At 47.4% G+C, this 17,774-nt stretch overlaps 1 protein-coding gene across 11 annotated transcripts in view; it reads right to left on the bottom strand.

Annotated features, from left to right (window-relative positions):
* Positions 1 to 294: 294 nt before the first annotated feature.
* SCN3B (sodium voltage-gated channel beta subunit 3) overlaps positions 295 to 17,774 on the bottom strand; it is a 24,058-nt gene continuing 6,578 nt past the window's right edge. For 5 of the 11 annotated variants that reach the window (XM_028501380.2, XM_028501373.2, XM_028501378.2 and 2 more), the window contains exons 3-7: positions 15,911 to 16,074; positions 13,348 to 13,573; positions 8,567 to 8,705; positions 4,644 to 4,723; positions 295 to 4,269 (exon numbers count right to left, since the gene is read on the bottom strand). In XM_028501380.2, coding sequence (XP_028357181.1) covers positions 4,660 to 4,723; positions 8,567 to 8,705; positions 13,348 to 13,573; positions 15,911 to 16,074 — 593 coding nt within the window. In that variant the 3' untranslated portion in view covers positions 295 to 4,269; positions 4,644 to 4,659. Of the gene's footprint in view, positions 4,270 to 4,643; positions 4,724 to 8,566; positions 8,706 to 8,751; positions 8,770 to 10,870; positions 11,234 to 11,693; positions 13,135 to 13,347; positions 13,574 to 15,910; positions 16,075 to 17,774 lie in introns of those variants that run through there. The other 6 variants (XR_003683682.2, XR_008619625.1, XR_008619627.1 and 3 more) reach the window with 6 other exon arrangements.

Genomic DNA, 17,774 nt, shown 5'->3' with positions numbered 1-17,774 from the left:
TTGCTTTATTTCCTTAATGTTAGCCAACCTGGTAAGGGAGTGGGGCCCCTCCCTGGACTAGGTCTTCCTTGCTGGGAGCCCCTCACCAACTTGTTTGATGTCATTCAGGTGAGAACACACTGGCTCGTGGATTCCTTTGTATTTGGGTAGGGAAGGAAAGAAGGGAGACAGTATGTTTAATTCTAGACTATTAAATGTATTTTTCATTCTCTGGGCATATATCCAGTGATTGTGAGTTCAGGAATTGATGTGAGCTGGGGAGGTAGGGAGAAGCCATAGTATGTGTAGCAGACACACACAGTGGAGCAGAACCAGAGCAGGCAGTGTTTAGAGACACTTTATTGACAGGCACGGGGAGTTTACTGAAAAACACCACATACAGGCATTAGGTTGTTGAGAGCTTGAGTGGTCAGGAACATTTCTAAAGTTCAGAAAAAAGACTGGCTGTGGAAAAGCAAGAAAAAGCCACCTGAAGGTGACAACACGGTGACGAGTTCCATGGCTGTACGAGTTTGCTGATTGTGTTTGGTGCCTCACAAACCTACAAGCACTCGTCCTTCAGTGCCTCCCTCCCTGTCACTGCCCAGAAAAGAGTCATACCAGCTTTGAGGCTTAGCTGGCCTATGATAGGGCTTGAGTCTGAGCTACAGCTCAGACTCGCTTCAAGTGTGCATCTACTGGGTCCTACTACAGCCTCAAGTAAGGGGAGGGGCGCCAAACATGAGTCATCTGCCATGGTAGAGTCTGAGGCTAGGAAAGGCTTGGATGATGATATTTTTAAAACCTAAGAGCACGGGGCACACTCGGTCTAGACTGGTGCCTGACGCAGAGAGGGTGCTGAAGTGCGGAATGAACGGATGATCAGAGTAAACGACGCACCAGGTACTACACAGATAACGTTTGCCGTGACTAGGAGGGTTCACTGGGTTGGGGGCTTTTCATTTACAAAAGGATGGGAGAGGAAGGTGTTCTTTGTTTTATTTTTCCATTTCCGCTTGGGAAGGGGAGCCAAGATATATTCTGCAATGGGTCTAGCTCCTTGCTGCTGCTTCCTGCCAAGATGCAGTTACACGGCCTTTCCTCTCTGATTTATGTCAGGTGGGTTCACAGATTCTGAGATGGGTATATTTTCCTTTTTGATCCTGTAGTTTTGGGGGAAGAAAAGGAGCAACTATCTCTTCTCTTAACCATTCATAGCTCCATACATATTTCCAGCATATGCCTGCTCTGAAAAATTCCTTTCCTACTAACATTTCTAGTTTGGCATCTAAGGAGAAACCAGAAACTCAAAAGAGAGTCAGAAATCTGGGTGTGTGGGTGTTTGGGGGTGGTGACTCTAAAGGACAGTGCTTTTAGATGGACTGAAAATAAAGGCTGGTGTTGGGACAGGTGCTGACCGTCAAGGTATTTCCACACAAGAGTTGGGGCTGCGATGCAAGGCTGAGCTGATGGCAAAGGTCAGTAGGGCAAGGTGCTCACAGGGCCAGCAGAGTTGAGCAATGAAGGTCATGGCTGTTAAGCCCAAGGGAAGGGAAAACCAGACCCAGCCGAGCTGGCCTTGAGTGAATTGTATTATTAAGCATCAGTCAGGGGAAATATCCAGCACCAAGACAACAGGTGGGGTTCCTAGAGTGATGATAGCCCTTGAGAACATTTCTAAGCCCTTTAATAAGAACAGCATGCCAGATAAAGCTTCCAGAGCAGTGCACATTTATCTGGGTCCTTTGTAGGAATATGCGGAGAAACGGGGAGTGAGTGAGGATTTTAAGTAGGCTGGTGATCACAGTACCTTGTGGGTTCATGGTCATGATCAAGTCTCCCAGGAAGGAGTTTAATTGCAATTCAGGAGAAATAATGAGGTACAAACCAACGAGAAAGGGGAAACGAACATGAGATTAAGACTCTGAAAGCACATTTTTAGCATGGACCAAGAAGCAAAGTGGTAGAGGAGCAGTCGAGTGGGATTAGGGGTGAGTGAAGATGTCTAACATCTCAGGACAAGCAAGAGAGGCAAAGATTAGATGGAAGTAAAAAAAAAAATGAGAGGAAAGGAAGCAGCTATGGTCTCAGTGGAAAGAGAGCTGGGCTAGGGCTCAGAAGACCTGAATTCCAGCTCTCCGTTTACCAACTCTATGAACTTATGATCTGGTAAAGCTTCTTAGCCTCAGACAGCGTGTTTCATGATTTGTTAACGTATTAGCAATATCCGCCTCACAGAGCTAGCTGTGGAGAAGAAATAAGACAATTTAAATGCTTGGTAAATCATATAGCTTAATAAAGAAAGCATTAAAGATGAGAAGAGTTGAGAAGTGAGGAGGAGGAAAAGACTAGAGAAGATTACTTGTAAAGGATAAGAAACAGAGAGAGGTACCATTCAGCTTCATTAAAAATCACTCAGGAACTATCTGAGTTGGGCTTTTAAAAAGGAAAAAAAAAGCAAACGTGCTTTCTAGATCACAAGTTAGATGCGCGGTCTACTGAAGCAAGAGGGAAGTGGAGTGGTAGAGAGTAGTTTCTGCGGGCAGGCTTGTCATCCACCATCCACGTGACTGGGAAAGCCTCACAGTAACCCAGGCCTGTTTTCCTCACAGGAAAGTAAGGGAAATCCATATTCTGTCCCCTATTTCAGAGAGATTGTGTGGGAAATTACCAATGAGAAAGGCCTTGAATTTATTGAAAGTATTCTCCTCGATAAAATCAGACTCTCGAATATGTGAACAAGGACTAATTCAAGTGCTTTCCCAGGGACGGCAGAGATGAACTGAGTTTGTCAGGTGAGGCCCAAAGCCAAGAGAGTGGGATCTTTCCCCATAGATTCCCCTGGATCTGAGGGACATCTTGTTCATCGAATGCCAGTCGCTTTCATCTTCTCACATCCCCAAAAGCATCCTTCCCCCTCATCACAAGGTGCGGTGGGACATCACACTTACACCAGTTACTCAAAGTGAAACATGAGATATTGACTAAAATGTTTCCAGTGTTCATCTGCTCTCCTAACATCTAGGGGAAAAACAAAAACCAAAAAAACCCTGGACATTATGAATTCACAGGTGAAATATTTGGAAGCCACCTAGCCTGTCCCTCCTCTGTCACGTCACTCATTTGCCATCATCTATCTCAGACTAAAAACATGTGTCTTAGTTAAATGCCATTCCCGGATGCGTTCCCCTTCTGGAAGACGTCTCAGATTCACAAACCTTTTCTCTAAAGAAATTCTTCAAATCTACCTCACATCCTTCTCTCTGCCTTTTTAGACAATTTCTAATTGCCTGAATCAGAGCTAACCTCCGCCAGGCAATCCACTGAGTTCTGTGCCATGGCCAAACTCAATTTCGAAGTCTTTTCAAGAACAAAATGATCCCGTCTCGGGAAGTGTAAACTGGACAGCGCCTTAGGCTTCTATCTGCTCCAGTTTATCCTTTGAAGTCTCTTATCAGTGGAGTCCTGTCTTGAGTCTCCGTTGCCTCCTGTATGAGTAATAATACTGACCCACAGAAATTTTGAGAGGAAGAGCTTGGGAATCGCAGTCCCAGTGCCACAGGAAAACAATGCCACCCAGCCATCTCCGGTGGTGTGCTCACCTGGCAAGGCCCACACACGCTGCCCCAGGAGGATCATGAACATGTTGTATGACTTCCCAAGTCCCCTGCCCTCGGCTTCTTGAAGGACTGACACTAACCCAGGCCTTTGAGACCTCTTGGGATCTAGCCCTGGAGCACCACAGTCCAGAGAACATTTTAGTCCATGCTTAATGAACTTTCTATCGCTGGAGGGCCTAGAAAGGCATGCTGTGCTCTCATGCTCCAGCCAAGTGGGCCAGGAACTTAGAAAAACTGACTTCAAGGAATCCCACTTCATGACACTCTTGTGCTTTAACCCAGACTAATCACTCCAGCTTCCTTCCGTTAAGCCCTCCATTCACTTGCGGCAATGAAGAACGGGCGGGCTCGACTCCAGCACGTGTTCAAAGCCGGGTGGAGCACAGGGGAGGGGTCCAGTTGGCATGGGAGCTGCTTGCTTGAAAGCAAGGGCGGGCTGAGGTTGAGTCGTGTAGAAGTGTTGGCTCCTTGTTTCTGGCAAAGTCTTGTGGTGTGTGGAGGTCTGATGGAGTTAGCAAGTCAGAGGTGACAGTTCAGAGGTGAGTGGATGTATGATGAATGAACTGAAGGATGGACACGTGAAGGGAAGTGATGTGGCCCCTGGGGCACCCTCCTGACGCTGTTGACATCACTGAACATGGGGTAGCCAGCGCTTCAGTGTTCAGGCCACCTACCAGGGATAAAACAGCTCACTGAGAATTGCCAGCCCAGTCCAGCCCAGCCAAAGGCTCTCTGACCTCATCCACGATCCTTACATAGGAGGGAATTACATAGGAGGGGAATTATTTTCTGTCACTGTGGGTAAGGAGTTCAAGTTGCCCCAACACTCAGGCCAAAGCAACTCACCTTCTGAAGGACTTGAACCTCGCACAGAGCTTTATGACTACTTGGGCATCAACTTAAAGAAGTACCCTGAGGGTGGGGGCTCTGGGTAGGGTAGAAATCTAAGGGACCAAATCTAAAGTCATTTCAGTTTGTGGGTGTCCAGGTCACCTGTACAACCTGCCTCCTTATCTACCTGCCCCTCCCTCCCCTGTACATCACCTCCGGTTGCCCCCTTCTATTCCTCCACTGGTACTGCAGAGTTCTCTTTGTTCTCCGATGGGATAGCCAGGTAGTCAGACCTGTTGGAGGAGAGACGGGGGAAGAAAATCAGTGCATTTGTACCCAGAGGTGCAAACACAGGAAAAGGGAAGGAGCAATGGCCACAGGAACAAGGATGTCTCTAGAACACCTCTGCATTTCCTTCTCACCATGTTACCCAAGAGAAAATGAGAATGGCCTTGCCAGCAGACTAGAATAATAAATACTTTTGTTTTTTCCTTCCACCAGCAACGTATGAGTCTTCTCATTTATCCACATTGTTCTCAGGACTTAGTACTGTTAGATTAAATCAGCCAAACTGATGGATGGGAAATTACATTTTATAGATCTTTTCATTTTCCTTTCCCTGATTACTGGTGAAGTTGAGCATCTTTTCATAAGTTTATAAGCCATTTGGGTTTGTACTTCTGCAATAGGACTTCATTTGCTTTACCAGTTTTTCTTCTGAGACATTTGTCTTGTTCTTTGATGATTCCATGTCTTGAAAATATCTTTTTTCTTTCTTTTAAAATTTATTTATTTTATTTTTGGCTGTGTTGGGTCTTTGTTGCCGTGCACGGGCTTTCTCTAGTTGCGGCGAGCGGGGGCTACTCTTCGTCGCAGTGCACGGGCTTCTCATTGTGGTGGCTTCTCTTGTTGGCGGAGCATGGGCTCTAGGCGCGCGGGCTTCAGTAGTTGTGGCATGCGGGTTCAGTAGTTGTGGCGCACGGGCTTAGTTGCTCCGCGGCAGGTGGGATCTTCCAGGACCAGGGCTCGAACCCATGTCCCCTGCATTGGCAGGCGGATTCTTAACCACTGAGCCACCAGGGAAGTCCAGTGTCATAAAATCTTTACTCTAATAGCTGTATAAGAAATCTTTATATCTGACAGGAAAACTCCTACCAGCCACCTCCCCCAAACTTATTGTTCTTTGAAATAGCAAACTATGGCCCATGAGCTAATAAAGGCCGTTACTTGTTTAAAGGGTTGCACACAAACAAAACTAAAGAACAATAGGGGACAGAGACCCTCTGTGGCCTGAAAAGCCTAAAATATTTACTATCTGGCCATCCTCTGGTTTAGGCTAGTTTTAGCCTTTGGGCTTCTGTATGACTTTTAAGATGAGCTTATCAAGTTCCTTGAGCAATCCATTGGGTATTTTGATGGGAATTTTACTGAATTTGCAGATTAATTTGGAAGAGAATTGCCATGTTTGTAACAGTGAGGTTTTAGTCTTCATTTATTTAACTCAAATCTTTCAGTAAAATTTTGTAATTTTCTCCTTAAATATCTTACACGTTTTTATCAGATTTATTCCCAGGTACTGGAGAGTATTTGTTGCTATTGTAATTGAATTTTTAAAAATGTTTTAAATATTGAGATGTTTCTCTAAATTTTTGTGGCTGGAATATAGGTGCTTTTATATTTATATTTATAAATATAAATATTTTGATTTGTATCAACAATCTTATGAAATGTTCTTACTAGTTCTAATAGTTTGTCTATAGATTCCCTTGGATTTTCTATATAGGTAATCATATTGGCTGTGAATGATAATTTAGTTTCTTTCTTTACAATTCTTACTCTTTTTTTTCTTTTTCTTTTTTTTTTTGTATTTATTTAGTGCACCACCTAGGATCTCCAGTATAGAATAGAAGCAGGTATCCTTGACATGTTTCTAATATTATAAGCAGTTCTTCTAAAGTTGCAACATATATATTTGGTGTAGGTTATATTAGTTGCTGCCATTAATCAGTTTAAAGATGGTTGGTGTTTAGGTTTAGATTTATATGTATTTATCTTGCTCAGGACATATTGTGCTACCTGAATCTGAAGAGTCATACCTTTCCTTAGCCACTGTATCTCTGAATATTGTCTCTCCTCCATTTTCTCTCTTCTATTATAATCGATCTTCTCAATTTTTGTCTTCCTATTTCTTTGTGATATTCCATCTTTTTATATCTCTGTGCTTCATTCTGTGAAATTTCCTTATGTTTATCTTCTGGTTACCAGTATCTAATTTCTGGTGAACCAATCCATTGAGTTTTGAATTTTATTGACTGTATTTTTCATTTCCAGGTTTTTCTTTATTCCTGTTCAAATCTGCCTGTCCTTTTTTCTTAATAACTTATTGTATTCTTATGTTTTGGTTCCTCCTCTGGTTTTAACTCTTTTTTTTTTTTTTTTTTTTTTTTTTTTTGCGGCACGCTGGCCTCCCTCTCTTGTGGCCTCTCCCGCTGCGGAGCGCAGGCTCCGGACGCGCAGGCTCAGCGGCCATGGCTCACGGGCCCAGCCGCTCCGCGGCATGTGGGATCTTCCCAGACCGGGGCATGAACCCGTGTCCCGCGCATCGGCAGGCGGACTCTCAACCACTGTGCCACCAGGGAAGCCCCTGTTTTAACTCTTTTAAGCACATTTATTTTCTATATTCTACGAGGTCCTTCTTGTGTCTGAAGCTCCTGGGATTTAATCCTGCCATTTGTTACTTCTCTTGCTCATGCTGGATTATTTCCTGCTGTGTCTTTTAGTTTTGGATGAGACTGTGGAATCAGATTCAGCAATGCTTTATCTGGGGAGCACTGTTAAGCCTCAGCTAAAAGTGGGTCCCTTCAGAATAGTTTTTCATTTGCGTCTACATGGTTATCACTGTCGGGGGACTAATTTTTTTTTATTGACTTTCTCAGCTTAGAGGTTCCTGGATCATGTGGGTAGCATAAATTTAAATCCCAGACATTGTGAGAGCAGGCTTGTGGTTACCAGTTCTCAAGAATCTTTTATGTTTCTACTTGGAGTCAGGCCAAGTAGATATGTTTCCTAGGCTTTTCTCTGGGCTGGTGGACTGATGATTATTTACTGATCTACCTTCTGCCCGAGCTGTAGCCCTCTGAGGAACTGGTTCTGCTGGTGACCTCAGTTCCAACTCTGTTTCTTGTGCAAGGCCAGCTGTGGGCACTTCCTGTCCAAGTATGGCCACTTCCTATGCTCAAGCACTGAAATCTGATCACCCAGGTCACCAGGAATGACAACCTCCCCAGCATATCCTTTCTTTCCTTCTATCTGGTCAGTTATAATTTTTTACTTTCCTGAGATCATAGATATCATGAAAAATGATACTTTATCAAGCATTTCTAGGTGACAATAGCCTAGGGTTTTTAGCTTATCACCTCCACTGTGTAAATCTGTGAGGGTTATTTTCTATCTTTCCTCTCCCCAAATAACAAGCCAACATGGCCCCTTAGACTCTCAGACCCCATCATCTGTTACCTGTGCTCAAGTGACTAGGGCCTTGGCGAAAATGGCCAAGGTACAGTCTGGACGTTGGAGCAGAAGAGCCCCTCTCTGGGTTTTCAATCACGGCCAAGCTCCAGGGGGAAGAACATGTTTGGAGCTCCTTAGCTAATAGACGGCAGAGCCCAGGTGGCCTGATGAGCTCTGTGGTTTACAGCAAACAGCTGAATGTGACGGGAACAGCAAGGACACCAGACAGGCTTCGGTTCAAATCCCAGACTCTCTCCTCTCATTATCTGTGTGGCCCCAGCAAGCCACTTAAGCTCTATGAACTGCTTCAGCATCTATAAAATGGTCATAATAATGCTAATGTCATGGGATTGTGGTGGCAGCTGATGGGCTTTACATAGTGGTTAAGAGTGCAGGGCACGAGTTAGCAGGCACGAAGTCAAACCTTGCTTTGCCTCTTACAATGGTCTTGGGCAAACTTTCCCAGGCTCAGCTTTCTCATCTGTAAAATGGGTATATTCATGCTGCCTACCTCAAACGATGTTGTGAGGAAAGTGGAGGACTGTGTAAATTGCTCACCACCTCACCTATGAGAGCAAGCGCTCGGAAGGTGCGAGCTATCATTACTTTGGCATCTTTGGACTTACGCGTTTTCTTGGGCTGCCTCTTCGGCCTTTGAGACCTTCCTGTAGCAATATATCATCTCGATGAGCAGCCACAGAGTGAGGAAGACCAGGAGGATGTACATCATGATTTCTGAGACCACAGAGGTGAAGTCCTCTCCAGCTGCAAGGGGGAGAGTGAGGCTCACGATATGCACGTCCAACAAACCCAGAGCTGTCACTGAGGTCTGAGATATACGAGGCCTATTTTTAGGTATGTCTTAAATAAGCACTGGGTCTAAAGGAACGCAAGAGGGTACCAATGAGATTTAATATCCCCTAATTCTCCTGCCTGTCAGCTTTCTCACTGACTTTCTTCAGATGCTCTGCTGGGAGGGATGAGGGAGAATGATGGGTGGAGGAAGAAGTCATAGAGCACTGGAAGGAATCCTGGAGCTGTGTGAGATACATACAGTTGGGTCCCCATTTCCCTACTTCCTGGTGTGTGAACAGTCATTTCCCTGATTTGAGACTCAGTTTCTTAATTTGTAAAGTGAGGATAATAATTCATACCATACATTACCTAATGTATTTAAGGATACCTTGTGAGCTGTAAAAGTCTGCACAGATGTGAGGCACATGTCTTAGTTCAGCCGACTCTGTCCTCTGAGCTTAGGGTGGTGGAGTGTGGTATCCCCAGGAAGAGGGCGTCGGAGAACATGGACAGGGCCACGCGGACAGTGCCGTCAGCCCACCCAGTGACCTGAGCATGTTTTCTGCAAGTCTGGATGAGAAGCAAGGACGTTCCCAGCTCATCTTCCCTCCAGGTCATCCCGAACCCAAACAGAAATGAGGGTTGGAGAATTCCACATATTAACCAGGCTGTCCTCAGAGTTCTACTTCCGGAACAGAGATCTGATCCTGCCGTATCCCTACTGAAGACCTTCCAGTATTCCACACCGCCCTCAGCACAGAGACCTGACTCTCTTAACAGGGCACGGGAGGCCACTCGCCATGCAGCCTTCCTCACCTCATTTCCATTCGGTTGGCCAGCAAAACCTCTCTATTCATACACGCTGTGGTCTTTTGGAATCTGTGGACGTTTCTTCTTTCTCTTCCCTCTTCCTAGATTGTATCTCGCACCCCAGTGCTACCTCTGTCCCAACATCGCCTCCTGCTTTTCAATCTCCCAACCATTTTTCTAGACTCCACTGAAGTCACCTCCTCTGTGAAGCCTCCCTCAGCTTCTCGTGCAGTTATTATTCACGTTCTTCTCCAGGCACTTTTCCATCCATCTATTATAACACTTCCCAGATTGTACTGTGATGTATTTATCTCTCTTCTCTACTGACTGTGTGCTTACTAAGAACATATTTATTTCTGAATCATCAGCCTGTTGTCTAATCCTAGAATACTTGAAGTATTCAATAAGTATTTGTGGGATGAAGAAATATAAATAAATATTGATCTTCCTTGTTTCCTAACCAACAAAAATGACAAATAAAACATGATAGGGGGGCTTCCCTGGTGGTGCAGTGGTTGCGCGTCCGCCTGCCGGTGCAGGGGAACCGGGTTCGTGCCCCGGTCCGGGAGGATCCCACATGCCGCGGAGCGGCTGGGCCCGTGAGCCATAGCCGCTGGGCCTGCGCGTCCGGAGCCTGTGCTCCGCAACGGGAGAGGCCGCAGCAGAGGGAGGCCCGCGTACCACAAAAAAAAAAAAAAAAAAACATGATAGGGAATTCCCTGGCGGTCCAGTGGTTAGGACTCGGCAATTCCACAGCCGTGGCCCAGATTCAATCCCAGGCTGGGGAACTAAGATCCCACAAGCCGTGTGGTGCGGCCAAAAAAAAAAAAAATTTTTTTTTTCATTTTACAAAAATAAATAAATGAAACATAATACATGGCAAATGTCCCGACATATATTCCTTCCTAGTGGCAAGGAAGGCTGTAGCCACATCTCCCTTTGCTAGCTCTCAGCAGCAAATTAGATTCATGGTTATTCACAGGGCATAAGTCAACCCCAGGGCCTTGCTCATTAAAAGCACAATATAGGCACAGCCATGACCTTCACCTCAGAGAAGCAGTCCAAGGGCTCCAGGATCACCCAGGTTTCCTTTTTTTTTTTTGTGGTACGCGGGCCTCTCACCGCTGTGGCCTCTGCCATTGCAGAGCACAGGCTCCGGACGTGCAGGCTCAGCGGCCATGGCTCACGGGCCCAGCCGCTCCGTGGCGTGTGGGATCTTCCCGGACCGGGGCACGAACCCGTGTCCCCTGCATCAGCAGGCGGACTCTCAACCACTGCGCCACCAGGGGAGCCCACCCAGGTTTCCTAACTGGAGCTGGAGGTCACAGATGCAGCTTGAGGCACAGGAGAATGCCAGACACATCAAATGTCTTTTCATGGGCTGACAAAGGCCTGGTTTGCGATGTACTCAACTTCAAGCACCCTGTTTCTTTTTAAATGCAGTAGCCAGCAGTAGTACCACAGGAAGCTGTCCTCAGTAGCTTTATTTACCTCTAGGTGAAGAGAACTCAGATTTCTGTCTTAGAGCCAGGAGGTGAGAGCCTACACCAGGATCAGTCCAGCTTGAGCAAAGAGAAGCAGGGAGATTCTCTGGGACCACAGGGATGGAGCAGACGTGGGGAATGTGTCGTGGTGGAGCGTGCAGCAGTATGAGAGCAGTGAATATCTGGGGGTGGGGATGCAGGGGGCTGCCAAAGGGGTCACGGGGGTGGGGGAAGAGAGAAAAAGAAAAAGTGGCAAGGAGTGGGCGGTGGTGGAGGGAAAAGATGCAGTGGAAACACAGCTAATAGAGGCAAAGATCTGGACCGCAGTCCTGCTTCTGGCGCTAATGTGCTTCATGTCTGGGCAAGCCCTCCTCTTCCAGAGCTCTGTCTCCCAGCCACAACATGAGGGTGTCAGAGCTGCACCCTCCCACCATCTGGGGAGTCATTTCAACTGACGTTCTCCAGACGGCACCCCAACCTGCTGCACTCACACCGCAGCAGTGGTATGGAGCCGTCTGCACCGAAGGAGAGCCCCCTGGGTGATTCCGATGCCAGCTCTTTGTTCAGACCCCTGGACTGAAAGAGAGCCAAGCTTCCTTCCAGCCCTAACGTCCCGAGGGGCTCTGTGGCTCTGATGACAAACTTGTTTTCCCTCTATTCTTACCCAAGTCTGGCTCTGGTGCCCGGCAGGCAGGCGGACTGGCTCCGCTTCGCCACCCTTTCCACTGGCTGCGCGAAGGTCTCTGGAGGCAAAAGCCTTTGAGAGCACAAGGTGGAGGAGACAGAGGCAGCTTCCTAGGGCCTGGCTGTCACCAGCCGACAGTGCCGAGGGTGAACACCAGAGGGCGCCAGGCTCCCTTCCCCCCCGGGGGCACAGGTGTGTAAACAGAAGAGGATAATGGAACTTCTGAACAGAAAAATACCTTAGAGAGCTCCCAGTCCAACCCCTTCGATTCACACAAGAGGAGACGGGCTCAAAGAGGGGAAGAGGCTCATCAGGTCTGAGCCAAGTGTCCTGAGAGTCCCCGTGCACCATCTGGATTGACCCACCTTCCGTTTTAGTCTTGTCTAAATCACGACCACTCACTCTGCTGTGCACTCTGGTTTGCTTCATGAATTTTATCACCATAACACGATAAAAAAATAAATACACTTGTGGCCTGGAAGTCGGGATTCCTGGCATCCTTTTCTGGGAAGAGCCTGGCTTTAATTTGACCTCTCCTTTCTTTCCTGCCCCACACCTTTTGCCTGTTCACTGACCTGCATCTTGGGGCAGCCAGAATGCTGAGAACGTGCTGGAAATAGATTGTCTAGGAAGGGCTAAGTAAAATGGAGTCATCATTTAGCCTGGGTGAGAAAACACAAAGGGAGATGCATATATCACTCTTCTGCCACATGAAGGAACATTTGCAAGGGGCGAGGAGCCACAGTGCTCTGAACAATGAGTCCATTGAAAGCAGAACAAGAACAATTCTAAGTTCACCCTCAAGATTCTGGAATCGATCGCAACAGAAACTTCTGAGTTAGGTTGATGAAAGAACTTCCCAGCCTAACAAGGAACCAGCTGTGGGAAATCGGGAAAGTTTAAAGATTGGAGAGCAAACCACGTTTCCCCTTCTCGTAGCTGAAAGTGAGGTTATGTAATGAGAGACGCCACGGATGGGGAGGGGGTTGCTTGTATGATTACTGCGGAGGGAGACAGAAGACAAAGACTGTCAGACTTCGGTTTACAGCAGTTGTTCTCAAAGTGCGGTCCTCGGCAGTAACAGTGTCTCCTGACAATTTGTTAGTCATGCAAATTCTCAAGCTCCACCTACGGAATCAGGAAGCCTGGGTTTAAGAAGTCCTGCAGGGGAATCCGAGGCTGGCTGAAGTTTGAGCACCGCTGGTTTAGAGGTCTGTATGAGTCACAGACAAGAGGGTAGATGACCTCTAGAGACCCTCAGGAGATTTCTCTGAGCCCATTGAGTCCGAGATTCAGCGCAGGCCAGAGTAGGTGTCACTGTCTTGGCAAGTTTTAGGCTTCAGGGAGGCTGTCCTCTTTCTCTAAGGGTGAGAGTCCAGGGACCGGGTCAAGATTACTGCACTATCATCTCCAAGCCTTTCTGCTTTGAGGAAAGACACAGAGAGGCAAGCTCTCGGGCAGCTTGCAGAAAGCTGGCCGTCCCAGGAAGACAAGCCAGGGGTGACATTTTTAGATATCACCACTCCAGATACGTGGGGTTTTGCATTCTGCAAGGGGCTCATTTGTGTGGAAACCCGCTGTCCTCCCTCCCCCGAGAGCAGGGCACCCAAGGGAGCCTGTGCCCTAGCCTTACCCTCCTCGGTGACACGGAGGGGGATCAGCCGGGTGGTCTTCACGAAGGGGCGATGTGCCTCAAACTCAAACTCCCGGGACACATTGCAGGTGTAGAGGCCGGAGTCATTCAGGGTGACGTTGAGCACCGTGATGGACACGTCCTGCAAGTCCTTGCTCCCGTTCCACTGCAGGCGGCCCTGGAAGGGGCTCTCCACCTCCTGGTGGCCGTTCCGATACTCATAGATCTGCAGGTAGGGAAGCAGAGGAAGTAGGAGAGAAGACAGGGTAGAGGTGGGGACAGGGCAGAGAAAAGGGCCAGGATGGTCCTCGGGCGTGGGGCGGGGACAGTGTTACCAGGAGCTCCCAAATGTGGGAGTGGGATGGGCGTCTCAGAGGAGGGCAGGGAAGAGAGCAAAGACAGGGAAAGACGGACAAAGGCACACAGGTTGGTCAGGGCACACGGACACGGCAGGAAGAGGTGGGCAGGGAAAAAGGGCTGGAAAGAAAGAGGGCAGAGGGAGGTGAGTGAAGTGTACAGGAGATCAGGAGAGGGAAATGGAGAGAAAGCAAGGATTGGAAGGAGGCAGAGAGAACAAGAGAGAAAGGTGTGTCATGGGGGCAGCCGGGGAGAGATTAAGGCAGAGAGGCAGCTTCATTTGTTATGAAGACGTCTGAGAGCTCTGGCCTCCAAAAAGTGTCTCTCGGAGCTGGTCCCCTTGGAGGGGATGTGAGCAGCCGGGGCCAGGCCGCAGGAAGGGGACCCAGGCTGCTGAAGTGGCCCACATGAGCAGAGAGCTGCCAGCCAGTGTGCACACATCAGCTCTTCCACTCTGGGTGAAATTAGATCTGAAATCTGGTCTCTACATTTCTCTTCTCAAACACTTCCACCTTCTGACATACCTTTTTTTTTGTTTCCTTCTACAGCTGTGCAGTCCATCTGGCAAGTTTCTGCTTGCCACGTGTGGCTACTTACATTAAAATTTAACTTACTAGGAATGAAATAAAATGTAAAATTCAGTTTCTCAGTTGCACTAGCCACATTTCAAGTGTTCAGTGCCACCTGTGGCTGGTGGCTACTGAATTGGACAGCACGAATATGGAACATTTTCATTGTCACAAAAATTTCTATTAGTGTTGTTCTGTAGTTCCAGCACAATTGTTTAAGTTTCTTTTCCTCCATCTGAGCCACCTTCTCCTCACTTTGGGCAGGCCTGGAAGCAGAGCAGGTGGCTGGCACATGACCAGACCTAAGGCTCGTGGGGACCTTTGCATCTGGTCAAGACGTCCAGGCTCCTGTAACCTACGCACTAGCCTCGCCTGCGGTCATCCCTGAGCCAGGCACTAGGAAGCCTACTGTCCCAGGCCTGGCACCTGAGTGCAGCAAAGCCACATCAGAATGGCACATCCAGCCTAGAGTGAGAAATGAGCTTTAGGAGAGCTAGACAGAAGAGCAAGCAAAACTCAATTTCATCCTAAAGTTGTGTCTCCATTAGGTCTTTGTGGGGAAAAACCTGCCCCCAGGAAGATGAGGCAGTGCAGTAAAAAGGGCTTTGTATCCGCTGTCAGACGACCTGGTTCAAATCTAAGCTGTCTTACTGACTAAATTTCTTTGATCCTTAGTTGCCCCATTTGTGTGTGTGTGTGTGTATTCTCTATCAGACACTTATACAGTACTTCTTGTATTCCAGAACTATTCTCAACACATTAAAAATTATAGCACGTGAGTCCTGGTAACAGCTCTGTGAGGTAGCTATGGCTTATATCCCCATTTCAGAGATGAGGAAACTGAGGCACAGAGAGAGAGGTTAAGCAATTTGTCCCAGGACACAGAGTTAAAATAAGCTCTGGAGTCAAGAATCAACCCCAGGCAGCCTGGCTCCAAAGACAGTGACAATGTGAATAATGGCCATCCCCAAGTTGGTGTTCAAAGTATATAACAACCATTTTGGCACTGGCACCAACCAGTCAGAACTGACATTGGCCATGGCTGATCCCTTAGTTCCTACATCATGGGAGGTCTGGAGGTTCCTAGTGGGAAGGATGGTGATGAAGCCACCTGGGAGATTTGGCACAAGTAACCACTACAGGACTATTTAAATATTTTACCCACTGATGTGTGTGTACCAGTTGCACATCAGTCTTGGTCATGCCTGACATTCTTATTTCACTGAGATTGTGAGACTTAAATGAGTTAACCTATGCTATCTCATTTAATGACCCTTGGAGTTATTTCAACGTTTCTATGCATTTAATCCATCCAGTAGGATGGTGCAGAAGATTCGATGAAAACACCTGCACAGTGCCTAGTGGGGTGACTGGCACACAGTAGGCTCTAAATACTATTTATGCCTTTCTCCTCCTTACCCTGCTTGTAACCGGGAGCGCCCAGAGCTGGCCTGGAGCCCTCCCTTTCCCAGAGGCTGGGCTAAACTAAGGCTGTCAGTTAGCTGCAGAGGAGCTGTCAGTGCTTTGGAGAGAAAGAGCCAGTGTTTGTCATATCGTCATTCCCTACACTGTCGGGAGCCAGGCACACAATGGCAGAGGCCAGCGGGACAAAGGGCAGAGTCAGCAGTCAGACATACAAGGAAATCTTTACCGCCCTCGGGCCTGTAGAACCATTCCACCACCGTGGTGGCCTCCACGTCCTCCCTCTTCATGCAGGAGATGCAGCGCAGCTTCATGGGATTGCCCTGAACGGCCTCCGTCTCCGAGGGCACTTCCACACACACAGGGAAGCAGACGCCAGCTGGGGAGAGCCCCGACGCCAGGGAAGGGACAGGAGGTGTTAGGGGAGAGGCAGTGGAGAACAGGAGGGAGGGAGGAGAGACAGAGAAGGCAGAATCATGAGACAAACTGGAAAATAGCATGCACATGTACGTGTCTCCCCAGGTACACCCTCTCACAACGGGCAGGGATGAGCCAGCATTGACTGAAAGCCTCCCCGCAAGCAGCAGGGATGCGGTACAGCTCGTACCTCAGCTCTGCCCTCAAGGACTTAGGGTCAAGGTGGGAAACAGGGCACACAGGCATCCATCCATCAACCACCCATGCACCCCTTCATTCCACCAACACCCACAGAAATCTACTCTATGCCAGGCCTGACGCTGAGATACAAAGATGAATAAAACACGCTTCACGTCCTAAAGACACTTATAGTCTAGCAGGGAACACATACTCCTGTCATTAAACCAGACCATGGTGAGTGACATACTAGAGGAGAGGCAGTTATTCCTGGCTGGGTTGGAAAGAGAGGAAGAGAAGGATGGTGAGACTTAAGGCCAGAAAGGTAGAGCGGACCCATGTTGTGAAGACCTCTGTATGCCCTTCACAATAGGAGGGGTCACATGTTTTAAAGCCTTGGAGAGATGTAATCATATCTGTGTTTTATGGAAAATGTAGGTAATTCTGATGCATGGTGGAGGACAGAGCAGCAAGGAGGAGAATGGTGAGCTGACCGTGGGGCTGGGGCAATGATGCTTCACCCAAGGGGGAGAGAGAGACACACCGTTAAAAATGAGGAAGGGGGAAAAGAGAAAATAATTTAAAAAATAAAAAAGTAAAATAAAATAAAAACGAAATAAAAAACGTAAAAAACAAAAAAAAAAATGAGGAGGGGGGGTCAGATTGGGCGGCACCTTGGAGGCCGCACGCAGGCCTGGACTTATAGCTCCTGCCCTCGAGAAGCTCATGGCCCATTAAAGAGGGTAAGTACATCAGACTGAAAATTCAGAATGAATCAAAAGTGGGACGTGGCTGCCAAGAAAGCAAGTGCAAACGCGGGCTGCGTTATCAGACGCACACTGCAGGACAAAGGGGCGGCTCCCCTGTGTGTCAGAGCAAATCTGGACCACTGTGATCAGGTCAGGGTGTCACATTGTACAAAAGGAAGTTTTCAATGAGTGCTTGTGCAGAGGAAAGCAAGATGGAGAAGGGTCTGGGGGCAAAAACAGATTCTGTCCAACTCCAAAAGTCACAAGAAAGTAAAGCTAACTCAATTTTTAAAAAAAAATTTTTTTTCTGGTGCTGAAGCTGTTAACAAGTGCAAAAAACTATTTGGTAAGAGAGTTTGCATCTTATACGGAAGAGTCAAAAGTGAGATGAATCACCAACAATTCTTGTATCAGAACTTCTAACCCCTTCTGAGGCTACCTTCTCATTAATAATAAAAACAGAACCCCTAAAAAATGAAATAATACACATTGTAATTTAAAAACTAGTCCACAGTGAATGGTCAGTCTGTTCCTCTACTGGCAGACAGTTCTTTCTCAAAGCAGAGAAAAGCTTTATTTAGAACTTAAAATGAGACTGACCGACTAATTATGAGTCAAAAAATGAAATATTTGACTCAGAAAGCAACAAATTTAATTTTTAGACATAGAGTTTAAAAACTAGAGGCACGGGCTTCCCTGGTGGCGCAGTGGTTGAGAGTCCGCCTGCCGATGCAGG

This window comes from Physeter macrocephalus, chromosome 16, assembly GCF_002837175.3.
Source record: "Physeter macrocephalus isolate SW-GA chromosome 16, ASM283717v5, whole genome shotgun sequence".
Taxonomy (NCBI): domain Eukaryota; kingdom Metazoa; phylum Chordata; class Mammalia; order Artiodactyla; family Physeteridae; genus Physeter; species Physeter macrocephalus.
Note: the sequence above shows the minus strand (reverse complement) of the source record. Positions and strands in the feature narration are given on the sequence as shown.